The 22,817-nt window shown below is 66.9% G+C and overlaps 1 protein-coding gene across 3 annotated transcripts in view; it reads left to right on the top strand.

Moving 5' to 3' along the window:
• The first annotated feature begins 9,520 nt into the window (after positions 1-9,520).
• BCORL1 (BCL6 corepressor like 1) overlaps positions 9,521-22,817 on the top strand; it is a 30,641-nt gene continuing 17,344 nt past the window's right edge. For all 3 annotated transcript variants that reach the window (XR_014229303.1, XR_014229304.1, XM_082322955.1), the window contains exons 1-4: positions 9,521-9,606; positions 16,910-17,048; positions 19,859-19,949; positions 20,220-22,796. Coding sequence is in view for 1 of the 3 variants with exons in the window: in XM_082322955.1 (XP_082179081.1) it covers positions 16,963-17,048; positions 19,859-19,949; positions 20,220-22,796 (2,754 nt within the window). In the remaining 2 variants the exon portion in view is untranslated. The remainder of the gene's footprint in view (positions 9,607-16,909; positions 17,049-19,858; positions 19,950-20,219; positions 22,797-22,817) is intronic.

Genomic DNA, 22,817 nt, shown 5'->3' with positions numbered 1-22,817 from the left:
GCTCCGCCGGGATGCGGGGCTGAGTGCTGCCTGCGCTGTCGCCTTGCCAGGGACGCGGCCTGGCTGTCGCTGGCCTCGTCGCAGCACCCTGGGGCGGCCAGATAGCGTGCGCCTGCGGACGGGGCCGTGGTTGCGTCGCATGAATTTACCCCAGGCTGAAGAGAAAAAAAAAGAAAAAGAGGAAAGGAAGCGGAGAGCGTTTCCGTGCCACGACGCCGGGGAGCCCCTCGCTGGGCTGGTGGCCCCGGCTCGGAGCCCAGCTTCCCTCCGCCCCGCCTGCCCCAAGAGCCGTGGGAAACCTTCGCCCCTGGCCCCTGGGGACGTCACGGGGGAGCAGGGGGGATTTCGTGTTCGTTTTAGCAAAAGCCGGAGTGCCCTGGAGCCGCGAAGGCAGTGCCCGGCGTGGGGTGCGCGCAGCCCCGCTGCCTGCGCCTCCACCTGCCTGCGGCCGGCCCCGGGCTCCCTGCGGCCCCGGTGTGCTGGGGCAGCCGCATCCCTGCGGCACCGCTGTCCCTCTCCGCTCCATCCCAGCCCCAGGACGGTGCCCGGCTGGGTGCCGTGGGCTGCCCCGCCACCCAGCCCGCCCCCTCCCAGCCCCGGGGTGCTCAAAGAGCCCCTGGGGTGGGAAGGGTCGCGGGAAGCCTCGAGGCCCAAGGCCGGGCAGAGCAGAGCTGGCTTTGGGCTCAGAGCAGCGTCTTCAGAGCGGTGCCCTGCCGTTTGCCTGCGAGGGCGGGGAGCCCCGCGCACCCCTCTGGCCTCTGTCCCCGCGGTCCGCCCGCCCCGTGGCAAAGCCCCTTCTGCCGCAGGCTGCGCCTGCCGCCGGGCGCGGTGTCCCCTGCGCCCCCGGGGAGGGGCTGCCAGCCCAGCGGCGCCTGGCTCTGCCCCGGGCTGGGCTGGGACCCCCTCGGCTGCCCCAGAGCGGGAGCGATGCTCCCTGCCAGGGCCGGGGCGATGGTGGCACCGGGGCCGTCCCTTCCTGGGGTGCTGATCCCGCAGAGGACCGAGGCCACCAGGTCCGAAACCAGCTCAGGCCTCGGCGGGGCAGGTGGGTTTATGGCTGTCGCAAGCTGGGACCACCTGAAGCAGTGAGCGGGACCTGCCAGCGCGCGACCCTGCGGTCCGGAGGCTGAATTTTGGCTGGTGGGTCCTGCGGCGTGAGCGTGGCTGATGCCCAGCCAGCACGGAGAGGGATACGGCCTCAAGCCACAGGCGTGGATGTGCCTCATCCTGCGAGGAAGGTCAGCGCTGGGCTGGGCTGGGCTTGAACCGGGGCTTCCAGTATCCAGAGATGCTTCAAAAATAAATGCAGAAAGCACCAGCGTGAGCTGCTGGGGATGAGTTAGAGGAGGACCCAGACGCAGCGGGGCCACTGGTGCTGCCGCGCCGGCCCCTCCGGGCTGCTGGGCCAGCTCGCCCGCTCCGGCACAGGCTCCTCCGGAGCTGCTGTGCTCCCACACCAAGGGCAATGGTTGTCCCTCCGGCTTCCCTGCAGAAATGAAATTGCTGGGCACGGGGATGTCAGCGCTTGGTTTTTTTTTTTTTAATTAAAAAACAACTCCAGGTCTGCGAACCGCTGCAGGAAAGGGGGTCGCCGGGGATGCCCGCCGGCAGCTCCGGGGCAGAGGAGCCGCGGCTGGGGAGCCCCTTGCAGGGGGTTGTTGCTCGCCGGCGGGGCAGAAACGGGCCGCGGAGCCCCGCGGGGCCCCGACGCAGAGACGGTGCTGCTGCGGGCTGGGGACCGGCTCCCCGCGGGGACTTTCCCGGCCTGATCCTTGCCCTTCCTGTGCCACGCTCCAGCCCGGCTCCGCTCCCAGCGCGGCGGCAGGGCCGGCCTCCGGCTGCCGCACGAGGCGCGAGCCGGTGGGTAGCAGGAGCTCCGGCGCTGGGAGAAAACCCCCGTCCTCGCCAGCCGCCTCCTCGGCTGCGCGGTGACCCCCGGGGAGCCGCGGAGCGAGTGCGCACGCCTTCGCCCGGCCGCACGAGCGCCGCGTCCCTCGAGAGAGCTGCGAGCGGCTGCAGTTTGCTCTTACTGGCCTACTTTCTGGGCTACGTCAAAGCCGGGCTTACAGAGCCGGGAGCCTCGGCGAGGGCGGCCGAGCTGCTCCCGGTGCCAGCAGGGAGCGGTGGTTAATCCCGGCCGTGGGCAGCGGCAGCGGCTCCCGGCCTGGGGAGCCGGCAGCAGTGGCGGGCAGCGGGGCAGGGACGGGCGGCGGGGCTGTGCCTCTCCCGGTGTGGCGTGCCCGGGCTGGGTGCCGTGCCAAGGCAGCAGCGCAGCCACCGCCGGTGCCGCCTCGGTGCAGGGATCCGGCCAGGGAGAGCCGGTGCCCGAGCCCCAGGGCCACACCAGCCGCCGGGGAGCCGCCGGTGCGGCCAGGCTCCTGCACCCGCCATCCCGGGAGACCAGCGGGAGCTGAATGAAAGTAAAGGCAGATTTAAAATCAACAAATAAAAGGCTTTTGGTGGTTGGTTTGTTTTTGGTTTTGTTTTGGTTTTTTTTTTTTTTTCTAATGGAGGCTATAAATAACCTGTAAAATATTTCATCTGGGCTGTTTCTGAGGGTGAAATCTCAGCCCTCCAGCTTCCCGTGCCGCAGGACATGAGTGCGAGCACCGGGGCCACCATGGGGCCCCCCTGGCCATTATGGGGGTCCTGCACCCTCGCTTACTGGGACCGGGGTGTTTCCGTGTCCCTGAACACCGCCAGCCCCCGTGGCATAAGAAATGGCCCTGCCCAGAATGGGCCTGGCTGAGCCCCGAGGTGGCGGGGGAGCCCCCCAAAGCCAAGGGAGGCGGGAGGCTCTGCTTGGCGGGGTGCAGTGAGGACGGGGCAGGGGAGGCAGATCCTGTGTTGGTACTTTAGGCACAGGAGTGCTCCCCCCAGTTTCCCTGTCCCTCCTGCCCCTGTGCCGGGGGTGGCCTGTGCTCCGCTCCCTGCTCCCCCTTGGGCCTCGCCGCTGGGTCCGGCTCTCCTCCGACACCGCAGCCCGGCGCACCCCGGGCACCCCAACCCTCCCGCCGTGGGCACCCGGTGCCCGGCCGGCGCATCCCGGCCTGCACAGCCGCCGCAGCCGCGTTTCCGTGGAGATGGCATCTCCCGAGCCCGCACAGCCTGAGCGGGAGGGTTTCCATGGAGATGCCGTATCCAGCACGGCACAACCTGAGCAAGAGATTTCTGCCGAGATGCTGTAGCCGGGACCCTTGCACCCGCAGCGGGGCCATTCCCGTGGAGACAAGTGGCCGGGGCCCACGGCGGCTCCCTGGGTGGCGCGCAGTGGCACCCACCCGCCTCTCAGCCCGAGCTGGGTGACGGGCGCTGGGACACGGGCAGCTGCCGGCTTGGAACAGTCGCTGGGGCTGGAGCAGCCGCCAGCCTTGTCACCCGTCTGGGGTGGGGACGCTGTCACTTGGCTCGTGCTGTAACGTCACATTCTGGGTCTCCCGGAGGTGACGGGTCCCTGCCTGTCCCCAGCTGCCTGGGGAGGAGAGGGAGAAAGTCCCCGTATCCCCCAGATGACTTCGTCCCAGCTGCCACCCTGCAACTCCCGCAGCGATGTGCTGGGCACATCGGGGCCAGGAAGGGACGTCGGGGCCAGCGGGCAGGGAGCGGGGCACCGCGCTGGACCCCCACACCTGGGGAAGCCAGGTAGCCAAGCCCCGAACCAGCAGCGCCCTGTCCTGGAGCTGGGGGATGCCTGGCCGGTCCCGGCAGAGCCGCAGCACCGAAAACCTCCGGGGGGGGAATCGAGGGTCCCCGAAGGGGCAGGTCTGAGGCACAGCCGGGGGGGCGAGCGCGGCTGTTCAGACAGATGTCCTCATGGCAGGCGGCTGCGTGGTACGTGTATCCTGGCCGGCGCTACAAAAGCAGCCTTCGTTTAAAGGCAGCTACTGCAGAGGTCGCAGTCATTCGTTCCGCACACAGCGAAATCCTGATTAAAAGCAAGCCCGCGCCGCAACGACAAGGAGCGCGGAGCGCGGAAGCGCCGCCGGGACGCACTCGTGCCCGCTCCGTGCCTGCGGGAGACGTGGGGCCGGCTCGGCCCACGCCGCCCCTCCCCGCCTCGGCCCCCTCTGCGCTCCCCGCTCCCTGCCCGACCTTCCTCCGGCTGCCCGATCCTGCCCCGAGCCAAGGCCGGCCCTGAGCCTCCGCAGGGGCTGCCCGCTCGCAGCCGGGTCCCCCCCGCGTCCCTGTGGGGCTGCCCTCACCCCTGGCTCGGCGGTGGGGAGCCGCAGCCGGGAGCCGGGGGGCGACGCCTGCGGCTGGGCAGCGATGGCCGCTCCAGCCTTCAGCTCCTGGGGGGCGCGGGCCCCCGCGCAGCCCGGCCATCCCCCGGGCTGCTGGCAGCGCTTTCAGCGTCTCCAGGCACGGGCTGTCAGCGCTGCAGTCAAAGACCGGCTCTCTTTGTCTCCAGTTACAATTAGGAGCCCTCGGCGGCTCCCGAAGCCGGACCTGGGGGGCTCGGGGCTGGAGGACGGATAATAAAGGAGCGGGGATCCGGTGCGGCAGCCCTGGGGCAGCAGGGGCAGGCCCAGCTCTGCCCGCAGCGAGCCGCTCTCCGGAGCCTCCAGCTGCGTCGTCCTCGGAAAGGGGCTGGAGCGGAGCCGGGGCTCCCTGCGGGCGCCCCTCCCGCCCCTGCCAGCCACGCTGGGCTCCTCGCCTGTTTTCTGGGGCTCCCCGGGCACCCCAAGCTCTGCTCACCCCCTGCATCCTTCCCCCCTCCACCACCTTGCCCTGCCTGCTCTGGCCCAAGCTGCCAGCTCTTCCCTGGCCTCCCAGGCACAGCACGGCTCCTCCCCGCCTCATCCCCGTGATCCCAAATTCTCACCGGGCAGCGGTGCCCTCCCAGCCCGGGGCTTCTCCTGGGGACGACGCGGAGGCGGGCAGCAGAGGCGGCGCGGTGACTGCCGACCCCCGGCCGCACCGCTCACCGGAGGCGATGCCTCATTTCTCCACGCTTCTCCAGCCAGCACGGAGGCGAGTCCCAAAAAAGCCCCTCTGGAGCACGCGGGGAGGAAGAGGCCAGCCCTGAGCTCCCCGTGGCGCCCACCGAAGGTCCGAGGTGAAGCAACCCAAAGCCTCGAGCCACGAAGCCCCCTCCCCGGTGCAGAAGCAGCATTGTTTTGGCCCCAGCGGCTGCGTTCTAAACGCCAACCTCCGAGCTCATCACGGAGAGATTCACTTTCTCATGCAGGAGGTGGGACTCCATCGCACGTCCCTCCTTAGTCCCTTCGGGGAGCTGGGGGAAGAGGGGCCGCTGCGGGCAGCAGCCTGGCCCATCGCATCCCCAGCGGGACTCGTGGCCTTCCTGCCCGCCCGCCTCCGTCCCCCAGGCAGGAGAAGGCAGCCGCTCGACGAAGTTGTCGTCTTTCAGCCGCACCTTCAAACGTGCTGCAAAAGCGTTCGTCGTTGGAGTGGGGACAGCCCGTGGAAAGCGGGAAGACGAGGTCTGTAGTTAAGAGCTGACACCTCTCATCGGCGCTACTACATCAGTAAAACCCGGGTGAGCTGTCCGTCCACCAGACCCAGGTGAGCTGTCCGTCCACCAGACCCAGGTGAGCTGTCCGTCCACCAAACGCGGTGAGCTGTCCGTCCACCAAACACGGGTGAGCTGTCCGTCCACCATGGACAGAGCAGCACAGAGGCTCCTTCTTCAGAGCAGAAGGAAAAGCCCCAAGAAGCCCAGAAAGAGGCCACCAGACCCTGCGGCCATGGACGCCCTGCCCGTCCCAAAGGGAAAGCCCCTCCCCGGCCTCAGGGCCGGTTCCTCGGCCACAACTCCATCTTCCCCGCGACGCCCAAGCTCTGAAGCTGGGGTGTCCAACGCAGGACCAGCCTGGTGACAAGACGCTCGTGGGGTGGGCAGCTGGAGGTGGCACGGTGGCAAGCACAAGGCATCACCCCCATCCCTCTTCTCCCGGCGCCGGGAGCTACCAGCCACCCTCAGCGCCACCAGCCGCCGCCAGCCTCGCAGGAGGAGCGGGCTCCGCGGTGCCCCGCTGAACCGGAGCGATGCCTTTGCACCTCCTGGCCTACCAGCCCAGGTGGAGAGCTGCTCGGGGGCGGGCGGAGGGGTGGCACGGTCCCCAGGAGGGTTCGAGGTCCCCCCAGCCGCGGCCTGGCCACGAGCGGAGCGTGCCCTGCGCCAGCGGCGCTGCTGCGGCCGGTGCTTGGCTGGGTGCGCTAGCCAACACGCTTCTGTTTCTGGCTCGGGGACGGGGAGTAATGCGGATCCTGCCCAAACACCAGAGGGAAGGGGCAAAATTAATTAAAAAAAAGAAAGAAAATGAAGCAGTAATAACAAAAGCAGCAGCAGCAGCGGCTGCAGGCCAGGCCAGAGCCGAGCGCTTGAGCCCCGGTGGCTCAGGGGACCGCAGCAGGCAGAGGACGCGCAGCCCCTTAGGTGCGGGGGCCACCCTGAGCGCCCGGAGAGCCCGCGGGTGCCGTCGGACCTGCGGAGTTCGGCAGGAGCCCTGCTGCCCGGGCCGGCAGCGCGGAGGGAACGCCGAGGCAAGGCAGCAGCCCCGGGCTGCCCACGCTGCCTGCGCTGCCCGCGGCCGGGCGGGCTCCCGGGAGATGTGTCCCTGAGATGGAGGCGAGTAAAACCGAGCCTCCAGCTCCACCCACAGCAGGCAGCCTGGCTCGTTTTCTGTTGAGAAATTACTGGCGAGTGCTCCCAACCGTATTTTTGCAGTGCACGTCAATGGGTAATTCATGTTGGCCTTTCTGCAAGTTAGCCCATGACCGGTGTCCGATTCACCATGCTCCCTGATGAGGGATGCTCCTTATTCCCCAGACTTCCCCGTTTCCCCGGAACACCAACATGAGAGCCACAGAATTTTTCAGCACCACCTTTTAAAGCCCCTGGGTGTAAACTGTCCCATCCTGAAGATGTTAAAGCGTCAGCAGGCTCTAATTAAACCAGAAAGGAGCAGAGAGGGGTTCGAGGACGCGGTGGTGGGACGCAGAGCCCTCCCGGCCGGCACCACGCATCCCCGAGCGCAATTCCTGCAGGGATGGGGCGAGGCCGGCTGCAGGATGAGGCCGTTACTGAAACCGTCTGGTTTTGATTGCACCAGGATGCAAACAGGGCAGGTCCCTACGGACCCGGGGCCAGTCGTGCGCCCGCCACAGGCTGTGCCAGCCCGGCTTCCCGACCGTCCGCCCAGCCTCCGAAACGCCTCTTTGAGCATCTTCTCTGCCCGCAGCCCGGCCGGAGGCAACAGGTAGGAGAAGGCACGGATATAACGGAGGAGAAACTGCGCAATTCCCCTCTGCAGGAAGAGTTTCCTGCCTCCCAGCCTTCCTCGGCTGAGCCCTTGCTCTCCGCCTTCCCCCAGTGCTGCCAGCCCCTTGCATTTCTCGCCCCGGCCCGCACGCCCTGCACGCCCAGCACCCTCCTGCCCGCGCCCGCAAAGGGGCAACGCGCCTTCCGCTGCCCGAGGCTGTTGCGGCCTTTCCGGCAAAAAAAAGAGCTCGATCCCTTCATAAGGTATTTTTTCCCCTTCTCAGGCGGAGGAGAGGTTTGGTGCTGAGGCTGCGGAGGATGCTCCCGGCAGCAGCGGGTGCCACCCGAGACGCGCCGGCTGGGGGGACGCCGCGGCGGCCTGTGCCCCGTGGGACGAGCCCACCTCTTGGAGGGCCCAGGGCACGGCAGGCGCCGAGCTGCGAGCAGACCTTGCCCTCGGGCAGGCCAAACCCGGGGGAGCAAGCGGGCACCGGGGCAGAGCGGGGGGTCCCGGGCGCCGCCTGGAGCAGCCCCCCGCTGCAGGGCTCGGAGCAGCGCGGACCCCGCGGGCGCGGGGGGGACCCGGGCAGCCCCTCGGGCGCCCGCGACGGGCGCGGGGGGCCGGGGTGCGGGAGCGGCACCGCCCCGGCACCCACAGCCCCGCCGGGGGCCAGGCCCCGGCCGCTGCCCCGCGTCGCTCCCGCACGCCCGGCGCCGCTCCCCGCCGGAGCGCGGTGCTGCCGCCGCCTCCCCCGTCCCCGGCCGGCGGCACCGGACCCCTGCAGCCCCCTGCCCCCGGCAGGACGGGCCCCGCCTCGCCCCGGTGCCCGCGGGGTGCGGGATCAGCCCTGCCCGCCCGGGTCGGGCACAACCGGGTACCCCCCCCGCCGTCCCCCCGCCGCGGCGGCGCAAGGTCGCGGAGGCGGCCGGGGCGCGGGGGGCCGGGGCGGGAGCCGCCAGGCCGGAGGCGTCGGATGGGGCGGCCGGGCTGCGGGCCCGGGGGCCGGGGCGAGGGGCCGGGGAGCGGCGGGGCGCGGGCAGGGCTGCCCGCCCCAGGCGGCCGGGAGGGCGGCGGGGCGGTGCCTGCGCAGGGCCCGGGCAGGGCCGGGCGGCCGGAGCGCGGCCCGGGGCGGCGTGGCAGGGCCGGGGACCGGCGGGGGCCGGCGGCGGGTGCCCGCGCCAGGGCGCTGCGGGGCCGCCGGCGGCCGAGGCCCGTGCGGGGGCCGGGGGCGGCGCGGCCCCCGGGCCGGGCCAGGCTGTCAGCCGCCGGGGCGGTGCGGGGCGGGGCGGGCCCGCCGGGCCGGAGCAGGCCGGGGGCGCGGCCGGGGCCGCCCCGCGTCGGTGGCCGCGGGGGTGGTGCGGGGGCCGCCGGGCCTGCGGGCCCCGCCGCCTCGGGCGGGGGCCGGTGAGAAACTTCCAGCCGCCGCGCCGGGCCGCCCGGAGCCCCGCACGGCGCGGGGGGAGGCGCCTCGCCCCCCGCCCGGGGCCGCCCCCGCCCCGCAGCGCTGCCCGCCCGGCGGGGCAGCGGGCCCGGGGCGGGGGGGGGGGCACCCAGCGCCATCGCCGCCGCCGGGGCCCCGCGCCCGGCTCCGCCAGGCAGGCGGCTGGGCGCCCGCTCCGCCGTCCCGGCCCGGCGGGGCTGCGCCCGGGGGCACCCCCCGCGGCCGCGCCCGGCGGCGGGCACCGGGGCTGCGGGCGCCGCGCTCGCTGCCGGCGCTGCCCGTCCAGCGCTGCCCGCTGCCGGGCGCCCGGCCGCTGCCCGGGCGTGGAGCGAGCGAGCGAGCGAGCGCCCGCCCCCGCCGCCTCCTCCTCCTCCATCCTCCTCCTCCTCCTCCCCCCGGTGCGGGGCGAGCGCCGCTCCCCGGTGCGGGCGCCGGTGCCCCGGCGCGGGGTCGGGCGTGTGCGGGGTGTGTGTGCGTGGGGCTCCCCCCGCGCCGCGCCGCGCCGCCCCGCCCGGAGGTGCCGTCCGCGGGGCGCGGAGCGGCGCGGCCCCTCCCCGGGCCCCCTCCCGCGGGCTGTGCCGGGCGCGGAGCCCCCTCCCTCCCGCCTCCCCCCTCCCCGCCCGCCCGCCCGTTCCCTCTCCGGACTCGGCTGGCTCCGCGCAGCCCCCCCGCGCGGGCAGGGCTGGCCGCACGGCACGCCGGGAGCCGCAGTCCTCGGGGCGGCGCGGCGCCCGGCCGCTGCCCGGCTGCCGGACTACAGCTCCCGTCGGCCCCCGCGGCGGCGGCTCGCTCTCGCCCTCACACTCCGGCTGCCGCTGCCAGTGTCTCCGCCGCCGCCGAACCGCCGCTCGCAGCGCCCAGCGTCCGACCCCGCCGCCCACGGGCAGGGGGCCCGCCTCGGCCCGCCGCCCCCCCGCGCCGCCCGCCCGGCTCGGGAAGCAGGTGCGTGCCCGCCCCGCTCCGCCCCGCCGCCCCGCGCCGGACGCCCGGCCCCCGCTGCCCGGGCACCCCGGGCCCGCGCCGCCCCGCACCCACCGCCGGTGGGGGGGGGGGGCGCGGCGGACGGGAGCGGGCGGCCCGACACCCCCCCCCCCCCCCCCCCCGCCCGCCCGCCGGGCCGGGGGTCTCCATGGAAACGGTCCCGGGACACCCCCGGGGTGGCGGTGCGGGGGGGGGGGGGGGGGGTCCTGCGGCGGGACAGCGGCGGGGCCGGCGGGCGCTGACAGCGGCGGGCCGGGGGCGGCGGGCGGGCGGGCGGGCGGCGGGCTCCGCTCCCTGCCCCGCGACGGCGCGGCGTGCCGCTGCCCTGCCTGTCGCGGCGGCTCCGGCACCGGCACCGGCGGCACCTGCCGCTCCCGGGGAGGGAGGGAGGGAGGGAGGGGGCGGGGGTCCCGGGGCGCCGCGGCGAGAACCGGATCGCAGCGTTCCCGGGACGGCGGCGCCGGGCTCTCCCGGAGTTGGGCGGCGTGGCCCGAGCCTCCCCCGGCGGCCGCCGTGCCCGGGGCCGGCCGCACCGGGCGCGATGGCGGAAGAGCTTTTCCCGGGGGCAGCGAGGCCGCCGCCACCTCCATGTTCGGGGCTGCCCCGCTGCGGCGGGGACCCGGCTGCGGGACGAGCGGCGGCGGAGCCGCGCTCCCTTGGGGAGCGGCCCCGGGGGCAACTGTTGAACCGGGGCGTCCCGGGATGGGGGCCCTGCCCGCCCCGGCGGAGGCGCGGCAACGGCCCCACGGCCCCACGCCGCGGCTCCGCCGCGGCGTGGGGCCGTGGGGCCGTTGCCGCGCCCCGGCGGGTCGAGGGGAACCCCCCCCCCCGACGGCAGCCTGGGTCCGGGGCGGTGCCGCTGCAGCCCTCGGAGAACCAAAAACTCCTGGGATGGAGCGTCGATACCGGGTTTATCGCTGGCTCCTCGCCGAGCGGCATCGGTACCTTCATCCCGGCGCGGGCGAAAGCGGTTCGGAAAAGCACCGGGGGGGGGAAAAAAGGTCTTCCAGGCTTAAATAAAGAGGAGGCAAGTTTCTCCTCCATCCAGAGTATCCGCTCTCCGGCACCGTCGTCCTCGCCGGCCGCCGCCACCGGAGTTAGGGGGGATCCGCGCAAGGGAAGGGCCGGTGCATCCCGCGCCCTTTGCAGCTCGCCTGCATCTTTTTTTGCCATGTCTGCATCAGCCTTCCCTTCCCCGCCCTGCCTTTTTCGTCGCCAGCCTTTGGGTTTAACCGGTCCCGGTGCCGGTGCACCGTGGTGCCTGTCGAGGGCACCGGCTCTGTCGCTGTCACCTGGGTCTGGGGATGCGTTTCTGGGAGGGTTTCGGAGATCGGACGCTGGTGCGGTTTGGCCTTCGGAATGAAACTGCCCTTGGGATCTCTGGGCTCCGGCGTGCCAGCTCGTCTCCTGGGGACGGGAGGCTGCGCTCCGGTTGCAGTGTTTCGGACGATGCGCGCCTTCTCCAATACAGCGTTTTTTCATGCCGTCCTCCCTTAGCGGCTCTTTTTTTCAGTCCTTAAAAATAGGCGACAGTGGGCTTCTGTGGGGACAGCCCGGTTGTCTCGAGCGAGCGAGGGTTTAGTGACACCAGTCGTCCAGCAGCTGGGACTCATTATTAAAGGGCTGCCGAACATGCAGCAAACTTTTTTTTCTTTTTTTTTTTTTTTCTTTTAAATGGGGATGGATTTTCTCTTTTTTATTTCCAATTCATCGCGCTGAATATCTATAATTACTTGCGGTGTTACTGTGTCTTTAAATCAGCTTAAGCAAATGCGTGTAGGCAAAGCCTGGCTCAGCTCCGCAGCAGTCGGGGCTGCTGTGCAGCCAGTGGGAAACCCAAACCCAGCCTGGGGCTGCCGCACGGGCCGCGGGCCGGACCCCGCGCCTGGCACCGGCTCCCGCCGAGGCCGACGGCGGCGGTGGCCTGGCCTCTCCGTGCTGGATTTTGTTCCACACTAGTTGTTCCTGGTCAGTTCTGCTACAGCTCTGACCTCTGCGTGAGCGGTAACATAATATAAGATAAACTCTTTTGGTTTTTTCAGTTTTCTTGTTCAAATTTTTCCCTTGCTGTGTATCGTGCCCGTTGTGAGTCCTGTGAGAGGACCGCCGTGATTTTTTTAATTTAATTTTTTATTTAATTTTTACGGTTTTGCAAGCAGTTTGCTTTAAAGGGGTTTTCTGAAGCAGCGCTCAGAGCTGAATCCCTGCTAAGGCATCTCGGGCAGCTCTCGGGATTGGCACTCGCTCTGGACCTCTGTACCTCAAATGGACGCCCGACAATCACGTATAAAAACAAATATAATTTCTTGCCTGTGTTACTAATGGCAACGAAGATTGCCAAAATGAACAAAGTATGGCAAGTGAAGGAGAGCGTTCCTGTCGGCGCGGACCGTTTCCTTCTGGCCCGTCCGAGCCCCGCTGAGGAGCCGCAGGGCCACGTGCCGCCGCCTTCCGCCGCTTTCGCCCCCGTCGAAGCGGCCGGGTTGCAGGCGATGCGCTCGGAGCGGCGAGTCCCGCTTGAGTTTCCAGCAGCTGATGTAGTTTTATATTTTGTAGCCATCCGCGGGGGGAAAAAAATCTGCCTTCGAGGTTTGGCTGCTCTCTGGGAATGACTGTTACAAAGGTACCTCCTGCGGGTGTGTTTCCAGGGTCAAAGTGCATCCCTCCTGGCCTTCCACAGTGCCCCCTGGCCAAAGGCGCCGTACAGCACCTTGGGAAGGCGACCGACCGCGGTCTCCCGGTCCCTTGCTGCAGAGGGACGCGTTGGGCTTTCTGCTTCGCGACGCCCTAAGGCTGGAAAGGCTCCCTTCCCGTCCTCTGTGCCGCTGGCCCACTTAATGCAGCGGCTGAGAGCGCCGCCGGCGCGAGGGGAGGCACCGCCGACGGGCAGCGTTTTACCGTGGCCGTAAAGGACCCGGAGCCCAACCGAGCGCATCGCTTTGCCTGCCGAGCTGCGCCGAGTTCCTACCGACGTGACCCGCAGCGGGATCTCCGGAGCTGGCCCTCGGCCTCGCGAGGCTCCCGCCGCGGCTGCCGCTCGGGCGGCGGGGAAAGGCGAAGCTGCTGTTGGCCCCGGGGAAGCTTGTGCCGTCGTCTGAACCCTGGCTGCCGGCAACGGTGCGCGTCGCCGCTCGTCGGGCCTTTGCTCGACGCCGTCGCGTGGTGCTCTCCCGCCCGCGGTGGGGGACAATGCGCCTGCCCGGAGCCCAGGCGGAGGGAAGCCTTGCGCCGGGGGATTTTCGGAGAGTGGCTGCCGGCATTTCGGTACCCGTCACCTCGTGCCTGCCTAGGCAGGGTGCAGCTGCGAGAGCGGCGATCTGTTGGTGCGTAGCTCGTGCTGGTGGTGGGATGGGGGAGAGGAAAGGTAGGAGTCTTGAAATCCAAGCTGTTTTGGTACTCGGAAACGTACAGAGCAGGAAAACACCTGAAAAGCTTCTTGGGGGGTGAAGGCAGCACGGTCCTGAAGCCGAATGCGTTCGCTCCGTGAAGCAGTGGCTGGCACAAGGTGTCTCTGTGGGGAAGGGGGAAAAGCCCCTTTCTGTACCCGTGGGTCTGGGTCCGCCACAGCTGCCGTAGAGGTGGACGACTGTCGGAGATCGTGGCTCTGGCTGACCTGATCAAAGCGGTACGGGAGTGGGTACGCAGACGCGACATCTGTTAGGGCAAACACCGACAGTACCAAACCCTCGGGTAGAAACCAAACTCTCTGCTACCTGTGGCTGGAAGCTCAGTGGCAGCCCAGAGAAGTCACCTTACGTGCTTGCCACCGCAAGCGCTGGAGAAGCTGAGCCTTGAGTCAGGTCAGGGAGCTGATCCGGCTGAGGAATGACTCTTGCTCGGCGGGGGGAGCGGGTAGCTTCCACGTCTGCTTTGCGACGTCTGTACCCCTCTGCCGCGTTAACGCTGGGGCGGGAGGTGCGAGCGTGAGGGGCAGTGCTGCAGCAGAAAACTTAATTAGGAAGCCTCACCTCGGGCAACTCGAGTTAGGATCCCTGAGAAGCAGGGAGCAGGCAGGGTTTTCACAGGGGTCAGCATGGCGATTACGCGGGCTTAACGCTCTTCAGCGGTGTGGGAGCTGGTAGGTGAGGGCTACGGCAGCCTGTCCTGCCATCCTCAGCTTGGCCTGCGGTGAAACTACGGTTGTCTCGGCGCTGTTGGGATGTTAGCACAAGGAGGATTTGTCTAGACATAATTATTGGAAAATATCCATTCCTGAAGAACTTCATCTGGGAAACTTTCAGAAGAGACAGTAATTTTTTGACTTAATCCAAGGGAACTTCCACGTGTAGCTAAGTCGTCGCTAACCCGAGTAAAAGCATGCTTTTAGTACAGGGAACACATCTTCTGCTTTGCTTTTTCTGGAGCCTGCAAGAGACTGGTTTGCAGAGCAGCATCCCCTCCTTTTGCAAAACGATGAGAGGTTCTGTCTCAATGAACGCCCCCCGCCCCTCGCTTCTCATTCCCACGTTCGTTTCATTGAAAACCTCTCCGAGGGCTTGTTGTTGAATGCGTTCGGCACCTTTCTCGCTCACAATTCTTGGAGCACATTTTGTTTTGAGAGGTGAAGGAGCTTTACTATCGGATGACGAGCTTCTCCATGCAAAATGCTATGTTGAAGTTCTTATTTTGTTCTAAGCTAGTTTTCTTTGGAGTTAATTAGAATTGGCTGGGCACCTATTTAGCTAAATCAAAATAAGACTGTGGTTTCAGATACACTTCCTTTGGCAGACGTAGTGGATTAAGCAGATTCTGTGCTGGGCTGTGCCCTCTCTCCCACTTGGTGAAGCTGGTCTAGGAGCTGGTATGGGTTAAAACCAGTCCAGCCAGGAAAAGGAAAAAAAAAAAAAAAAGGAAAAAAAAAAAAGTTTTTAAACGGAGATCAACTCCCTGGTCAAATTTACGGGGCCACGGGGCAGTTTCAGTGCCATGATTGAAGGGGTGAGGGGAGAGAAGGGCTTCAACAGTTTCATCAACAGCTTCTTCTGCTCGAAGACAGGCATGTGAAACCATGCCCTAGTTGCGTTCTCCAAGGGGTTCCTACTACTTTAATTACATCCGTTTAAAGGCGCTTCAAGCTGCACCAGTGTAGACGAGAGATTTGCTCGGTTTCCTTGTGTCGACTCGACTAAAAGTGTGTTTTGACCCAGCGGGGCTGCAGTTGCTCTTTCTGGTTCGGCGTTGCACCGGGAGGCCGCTCATCCCTGCGTTTCTCAGGAAACCTCCTGGTCCGCCTTCTTAGGGATGCCGTTCTGGCGCTGTTCGCTCTGGTTTGTGCTTGAGACCACGTCTCTTGTTTTCCCCCCGTTTTATTCCTTCTCTTAGTTGAAACCTTGATTCTTTTTCTCTTCTGCTCTTCTTCGTTCCCTGTGAAATGCCTGTCTTTGGCACGTGTCCCACGTCGTCCGTGGAGGATAGAGGCCAAGAATTCATGAAGCAGTGTCGATCTCTGTTGCTGCGTCCTCCCGGCTCTCTCCTCGTGGCTATCGTGCCTCCTCTATAGTCCAGCTCTTACCCGACTACTCAAAACGTGCGCTTTCTCCCAGCTCCTCGCACCACCCTGTTACCACTTTTCCCTTGCCAGACCTATTCTCGGGTCACGCCTGATCTGCGCTTGTTTGAGGCTTCAGCTCGTCTCCAACTTCTCTTCCCCGTGGCGCAGCCGTGCGCGCTGCCTTCCCCTGTTGCGCAGAAGGTCCCTTTTGATTTCTCCCGAAACATCTGTCCTGCCACTGTGCTCAGGGGCAGAACCTTTCTCCTCCCCTTCTTTCAGTTTAGCCTAAGATGGTGAAATCCCCGCAGATTGTTTGTTCCCCTATTTCCTTTATGTTGCATTTCTCTCCAAGCACCAAAAGACTCCTCCCCTTCCTGCTCCAAGCCACCTCTCATTCTCTTTGGGTATGACCCTGCTCTCTGTTCTAGCGTTTGCCCGGCTCCCCCGTCATGAGATACTGTAGTATTTCTTCCACCTTCCAGTGCGCGTCTTTTAGCAGGTTTCCCCCTCTCCTCCTGACCTCTGATTTCCTTAGCCTGTTTGCTCACTTGTGCCCTCGTACGTGCAGATGGGTCTGTCGCTTCTTTTCTGCAAACGAGCTGCCTTGCCCCGGTTTCTCCCATGTGCCTGGCCCTTGTCTCTGTCCGGAGGGTCCCCACTGGCACGTCGGGGCCGCGGTGAGGATCCCCGGCAGCAGCTGCGGTCAGAGGAGTCATTCAATTCCACGGCTTGATCCCTGGAGCTGCTGGCGGCTCGTTTCAGCATAAACGGATGGTGCAAGCTGCTTCTTGTCCTGTTCAGAGCTTGTGTCGCCAGGAGTTTGTCAGGGAAAAGAAAACCGACGGAGATTTGGGATCACGTGTCGCTTTCAGCTTCTTCCCACCCTCACCCGCTGCACCGAGAGCGTTGCCGTGGCTCTGTGCTTGCTTTACCTTCGGGTGTTTAGTATTTCTCTGGACCAAGAACCTCTTTGACAGCATCTCTCTGCCTTTTGCAGTCAGTCCTGCTTGGTTCAACTGAGTCCCCTTGTTAGCACAGTAGATCCTCTCTTCCGTCGTTGCTTTTTCCCTGAACGACTTGAGCAGCAAAGCTGCCTTAATGCTTGAACACCCAGCGCTGCACGATTGGCTGCAACGTTCTCCCTCGAAAGCTCCACCCAGCCGACGGTGTGTCTTGGATGCTCACGAATCTCTGGATTTCCTCATGCTTTCCACCCCTGACTCCACGGAATACCAGCTCCTTCCCGACAGAGCGAGGGGATAATCACTTCACGGCACTGGTGGCAAACCTCTGCTCCCCTCCAGGGTCCCCCCGCTGCCTCCTTGTTTGAGGCTTTCCCCTTTGAACCCGCCGTGGGCTGGTTTATGAAAGTCCCGTGAAGCCTTGGGGATGTCAGCAGTTTAACAGACCATCACCTTGGGTAAAGCTCTGTCTTGCGGCTCGCTACCCGGTGCTGGAGGTCCCTCTGGAGGGAGGAGAAAAGGGGAGGAATCCTCCCAGGGGTGTGTATGCGTGCGAAGGTGCCCGTGTGAAAGTCTCAGGGCAGCCAGAGGCTTTTTGGCAATAAAGTTGTTTAATACGAGGCTGAGCGGACTGTGGCTTCTGTCCCAAGGCGCTGCTGATTTCTTCTAGCCCTCTTCCAGACCGACATGCAGCATCTTGGGCGTTGTACCCCGTCTGCCTGGCAGCAAAGCTGGGGATGACTCTCTCTGAAGCGTGGTTGAATGGAAGCATCCCGGGGAATGTTACCAACCCTCCGTCTTTCTTTTGTAGGCAGAGCGGCCCCTCGAGCCCCAGCAGGTCCCGGTCGGTGACGAGCAGCTGTCATGATCTCTACAGCACCTCTCTATAGCGGGGTGCACAACTGGACCAGCACAGAGCGGATTCGCATGTGTGGCCTCAACGAGGAGAGGTGAGGTGCGTGGGCGGCGTGGCAGGGGAGGGCGGAATTGGGCGGAGAAAGTGAGCGAGGGGTCTGGAGAGGCCGCGGGAAGGGAGCTGGGGCTGGCTCAGCCCGTTCTTACTAGGGCGTACAACGGGCTGCGGTGCGAAAGAGCCGCAGGGAGGGGATGGACGCGGGGTCAAATGCTGGCGTCGTGTGATGGCCCCCACATCCCGTGCTCCGGCGAGGAGGGCCTGGAAGCAGAGCGCGCTGGAGGCCTCTGCGGAGGAACCGCTGGCTGTGTGTAGCTGTATTGCCTCCGCGGCGCTGGGGGGTGACGAGGCCGAGTTGTCTGCCTGTGCTGTTGGCTTCACCAGACCTGTGCTCGTAACTGCCAGGGGAGGGAAAGAGCTTGACCCGCTGCGAGCCAAGCCGCTAAGAAGAGCTTTCGGTGACCCAGGAGGGTTAGTGCAGACCAAATGATTAGATGGGAGAGTTGTGACATGCCACCAAATAGGAGATTAGGGAGGATTAGTGGCTGGGAGGCAGAATCGATCAAGACGAGTTCCTGGCCTGCCCTGTTGCTTTGCGTCGCCTTTTTATTCCCGCAGCTCTGGGGTCTTGTTCTCGAAACCGATCGGGCCGTGGCTTCCCGGGGGCTGCCACGTCCCCTCAGCGCGCTTGCCCGAGCCAGGAAAGTTTTACGGGCTCAAAGGCACCGCGTGCCTGTTATTCCTCGCGGCGGGTGTCGCGGCTCTTGGTGGCGAGCCCTCCGAGGCGGTGGGACGGGGCAGAGCTCGGGGCAGAGATCATCTTCAGCCCTCAGCAGCCGCCTGGCCCGCCGTGCGTCCCGCAGATAAGGGCTGGGGATGGCGTTGCCCCTCTGCCTCTCCTAAACCACTCGGAGCGACTCCTAGTTTACAATAAACATTGAATTTGGGGCGTCTGAGCGAGGCGGGCGAACCGGGCTGGCTGCAGGCGAACGGGGCTGGCTGCGGCCGGGCGCTCTCCCTCGGCTGCCGGCCCCGGGCGAGGGGCGGCTCCGCTGTCCCCGTCCGCTGCGGCGGGGTGCCAGGGGCTCCGCCGTGCCCGCTGCCCCCGCCGCGGGCCGGGCTGGCCTGCGGAGGAGCCCCGGGCCGGAGGCGGGCAGGCCGCACCACCGCAGCGGGGGCTGCCCCGGGGCCGTCCCGGCAGCTGGCAGGGCGGGGGCCCGGCGGCGGCGGGGCAGGCCCGGCCCGGTGCCGCCGCCCCTGCGGGTGGCCGAGGGCGGGAGGGGGCTGCGCCCCGCTCGGGGCCGGGCCGGGCCGGGGCAGGGCCGGGCCCCGCGGTCCAGCTCCGGCCGTGCCGCCGCCGCCGCCTCGGGCGCCCCCTGGCGCCCCCCGCCCGCCTGCGCGGCCCCGGCCCCGCGCCCGGCCCGGCCCCGCTCCGCCTCGCCCGCCGCACGGCTCCGCGGGCACCGGGCTGCAGCGGCGGGCCGCCTCCGCTCCGCCCGCTGCTCGCCCCCCAGGGCCCTCTCACCCCGGCGGGGCCCGGCCCCGGGCGACCCGAGCGCCGCGCCCCGAGCCCTGCCGGCCCCGCTCAGCCCTCCCCCGCGCCGCGCCGCGGCCATCCGGTCTCCCCGCCCTAGCGACGGTCCTCGTCGGCCCGCGGTGGCCGGGCTGGCTCGGGAGGCCCGGCCGGGGGGGGCCCTGCCAGCCGCCGCCCGGGGGCGGAGGGCAGGGGCCCCTGGGGGCGGCCGGGGCTCGGGGGGTGAGCCGGGGCAGCCGGCAGCCCGGTCCCGGCGCCGGCGATGCGGCAGCCCGAGCAGAAAGCTTCCTCCCGTCGCTGGTGTCCGTTCCTTCGTCGTGAAAGCTGGGAGGTAGGGGGGCGAATCCAGCCGAAATCACATCGTCGGCAGAAACCCGACTCGAGCGGCGCTGTCCTGGCACCAGCAGCTTGTCTAAACGGCCCTTAAAGGCCAGAGCATCGCCACCGGGTCGGCACGGCTGGCGCAGGAGCGTCGCGGGGCAGGGCGCTGCACGCGCCAGCGCTGTCCCCTGTCCCGTCTTCTCGCAGATCCTGAGGACAGCCGCCTCCTCGGTGCGCCCCGTCCCCGCGGAGTTCGCAATCCTTATCCTGAAATCAAGCTTTCCCCTTGGGAACTGTCTTCCAAAGAGAAAGGGTCAAACGTGGGGGCCGGCAGGACACTGAGCACCGGGGTGGCTGCAGACGCCCGCGGCTCCCGTCAGGGACGGCTTGAGCCTGAAGGGCTTTGGTGCTGGAGGAGAGCAGCAGGGCTGGGCGGGGAAGTCCCAGGGCAGGGAGCGAGCATGGCTGGGAGATGGAGGAAGGGGAATGAGGAGGTGCCTGTGGAAGAAGAGACAAGCGGGATGGGGCTGGAAACATGTGGTGGGGCAGAACGGGAAGCGGAGGGGACAGGAGCGGGTGCGTGGAGCCGGGCTGCGACGCGGCACAGTCAGGGAGGGCTGGGCTGGCCCGTGGCGAGACCAGGGGGGTCAAAATGGCCGTGGGTGAGGAAGGTGCACAGAAGGCCCATGCTGGGCCCTGGAGGACGTCTTGTCAGGCCCGTAGGAGCCCCGGGGTAAGCATTTACGTGTGAGGAGGTGCTACCCAGCGGGCAGAGCTCCGGGAGGGGGAGGACCGCAGTGGACAGCAGTGCTCCTCACCCCCTCGGTCTGCGGTACCCGCCGTGTAACGTGATGATGAGGAGCTGGCTACCTGGCGCAGGCATGTTCTTCAGGCTGCCAGCTGCTCTGCTGTCCCACGCGGGGACAGGGAGGGGTAGGATGCCGGGAGGGTCTCTTGGGGTTTCGTAATGCTGTGTCTTGTTCCTCGGCTAGGAGAGCCCCCCTTTCTGATGAGGAGTCTAAAACGAGCAGCTCCCAGCACTTGGGGTCTCAAGAGTTTTGCGTCAGCAGCAGCCTTTCCAAGGTGAGCTCCTCGCGTGCGTGTCTGGGTCCAAGAAGGCCTTTCCCTGACGGGACAGGCCAAGCAAGAGCACCTACCCTGATGGCTCCCGCGGGCTCCTTCTCGAGAGGGGTGCGCCCAGGTGCAGGAAGGGCAGAGCAACACTCCGGTTCGGCAAGAGCTGTTTGCCACTTCTGCCTCTGTGTCCTGGGGGGGCGGGGGGGGGGGGCCCGCCGGCTTCGCTAGGAGCCTCTTGCGCAGCTCTCGGGAACCCCTTCTCCCTTCTTGTTGCAGGTGGAGCTCACGGCAGTCAGCGGTGGTGGCAGCGGTGCCCAGGGGCTGGATGCTGATGGCAAGGTGGAGGAAAAGCTCGGGCCCAAACTGGAAGAGCAGCCGCCTGATCCCAACCCAAACCCGGAGTGTGCGGGAAAGACTGTGAAAGATGATGCCCCGGGCCCTCTGGCAAGCCAGGGGGATGGCAGAGGGCAGGAGCCCGCAACCCCCAGAGCTGCGGAGCAGGAGAGCAGTGGTGCTGATGCTGCCTGGACACCTGCGGATCCTCAGAGCGAGAAGCCGGCGGACGCTCCTCCAGCCTGCTCCGTGGCTCCAGAGAGCGAGCCTGCCGGGAAGGAGAAAACCACCCCAAGCGCCGGAGCACAAGGGCCAGGCGTGCTGGCAGAAGGGACGTTGTCTGTGGTTGTCTCCAGCTGCAACACCTCTGCCTCCACTCCCGCTACTTTTACTTTGAACAGAGTGTGCTTTCCCACGTCTCAGGCCCCTGCTATGCAAAAAATGCCCCTGTCCTTTCAGGCTGGGGCGGTTCTGAGCCCCAGCCAGTCGCTGGTGTACATCCCACCACCCAGCTGTGGGCAGCCGCTCAGTGTGGCTACGCTTCCAGCCACCCTGGGGGTCTCCTCCACGCTCACCCTCCCCGTCCTGCCTTCCTACCTACACGAGCGTTGCCTGCCGGGCATTATCGCTTCCCCAGAGCTGCGCTCCTACCCCTACACCTTCTCCGTCACCAGACCCTTGGCTTCAGACGCCAAAGTGGTGTCTGTGGAGGTGAATCAGCTTAGCTGCCCTTCGCCCTCAGGCGGAAGCGGTGCCCAGGCTGCTGCCGAGGGCGCTCCCCCCTCCACCGCTGGCCCTTCCCTCTCATCCAGCCAGGCTCCGCTGGCAGCATCGTGCGGGAGCGCTGCTCCCTCTTCCGGCACCGCCGCGCACGCCCGAGCCCCGGCAGCGCCCGAGCCCCACGCACCGGGGGCCGCCACTTCGCTCTCGCCTCTGAAGTCGCCTCCGCAGCTAGAGCGCGAGATGGTCTCCTCTCCCGAGTGCAGCGAGATGCCTCTCGATCTCTCCTCCAAGTCCAACCGTCAGAAACTGCCTCCACCCAGTCAACGCAAAACGCCTCCCATGCCCATCCTCACGCCCGTGCACACCAGCGGCAAAGCACTTCTCACCACCGTCCTGTCCAAGTCCCAGCGCGCGGCCCAGACTACGGGCAGCAGCGTCACCTCGTGTCTCGGCACCACCCCTCCCTTAGTCATCTTCCCCGAGTTCCTGCGCAACGGCGAGCAGGGCTCCTGGGTGAAGAACACCACGCTCATCAGCACCATTCCAGGCACCTACGTCGGCGTCGCCAACCCGGTGCCTGCCTCGCTGCTGCTCAGCAAGGACCCCGGTGTGAGCTTCAGCAGGGACCCCCGCCACCTGCCCAAGCAGGAGCCTATTTCTATCATCGATCAGGGAGAGCCTCGCGGTGCCGGCGTTCCCTGTGGGAAGAAAGCCAACCAGGTCAGCGCAGAAGGACAGCAGGATCCTGCCAGGAGACTTCTTCATGGCAGAGTTGCTCCAGGAGCTCCTTTGTGTCAGTCCAAGGACATCTCCACCTGGAACCCCGGCCAGGGAAGCGTGTACCCGCGATGCCCTGTGAATGGAAAACCTTCCAATCCTCAGCTTCTGCCTCTCGGCTGGTCTCCTTATCATCAGACCCCGCTGCTTTCGATTGGCATCTCCACCGCAGGGCAGCTGCCCCCGAACCAGAACAGCTCCTGCAAGCCAGCTGGTGCAGGTGAGCTCCCGACATTCCCGAGCGTGCCGCCCACAGAGTCCAGCACGGCCGCCCAGAGCCTGCCAGAGGGGCTGCCCAGGCTCCCGCCGCAGGAGCGGGAAGCTGCGGCCAAGAGCAAGAGCTGCCGGGCCTTGCCCAAGCTCTACGAGGAGCCGGCCAATCCAGTCCCGCTGGATGCAGGTCCATCGCTTCAGACCAGCGCTTTGGATGTGAAAGGGGGGAAGGGGAAGCTGGACAACCCTCAGAAGAGTCAAGAGTGTGATCAGCCCGAGGCTGACTCCAGTAAGGAGGGCAGTGTACAGACTGAGGCTCCCCAGGGGAGCTGTAGCCTCAAACAGTTGGATGCAAAGCCTAAAAACCAAGTGTTAGCGGCATATTTGTCGCATGATCTGCCCGCGGCCGGGCAGCAGAGCCTGCGAGTGATTTCAGAGGTGCCCGCTGCGCCCACGGAGAGTCAACACAAGGAGCTGGGCTGCGAAGGCTCCCAGGAGCCGCCAGCTGCGGAGCCCGTCCAGTGCGTGCGTCAGGCGGATCTGTGCAGGGTCAAGAAGGAGCGAGGGGAGTGTGACACGTCGTTTACTTCTGTGACTTGCCTGCGAGCTGGGACTGCTCCCCAGGCCTTTGCCGAGGTCAAGCTCAAAGGAGCAGGCCAAATCAAGCAAGAGAGCAGCGTGCGCTGCAAGTCCAAGCGGCAGCATGACGGGGACGCCAGGCAGGCCCACAAGAGACTGAAGTGCCAAGCCCAGGACGGCGAGGAGTCCCCGGGCAAATCGGGGAGCCGGAGCGTGCATGGCCAGAAGGTGGGTGGGACGGGATGGGAC

This window comes from Platalea leucorodia, assembly GCF_965183815.1.
Source record: "Platalea leucorodia genome assembly, chromosome: 10".
In the NCBI taxonomy this organism is placed as follows: Eukaryota; Metazoa; Chordata; class Aves; order Pelecaniformes; family Threskiornithidae; genus Platalea; species Platalea leucorodia.
The sequence above is the reverse complement of the archived record's forward strand: the minus strand, read 5'-3'. Positions and strand labels throughout refer to the sequence as shown.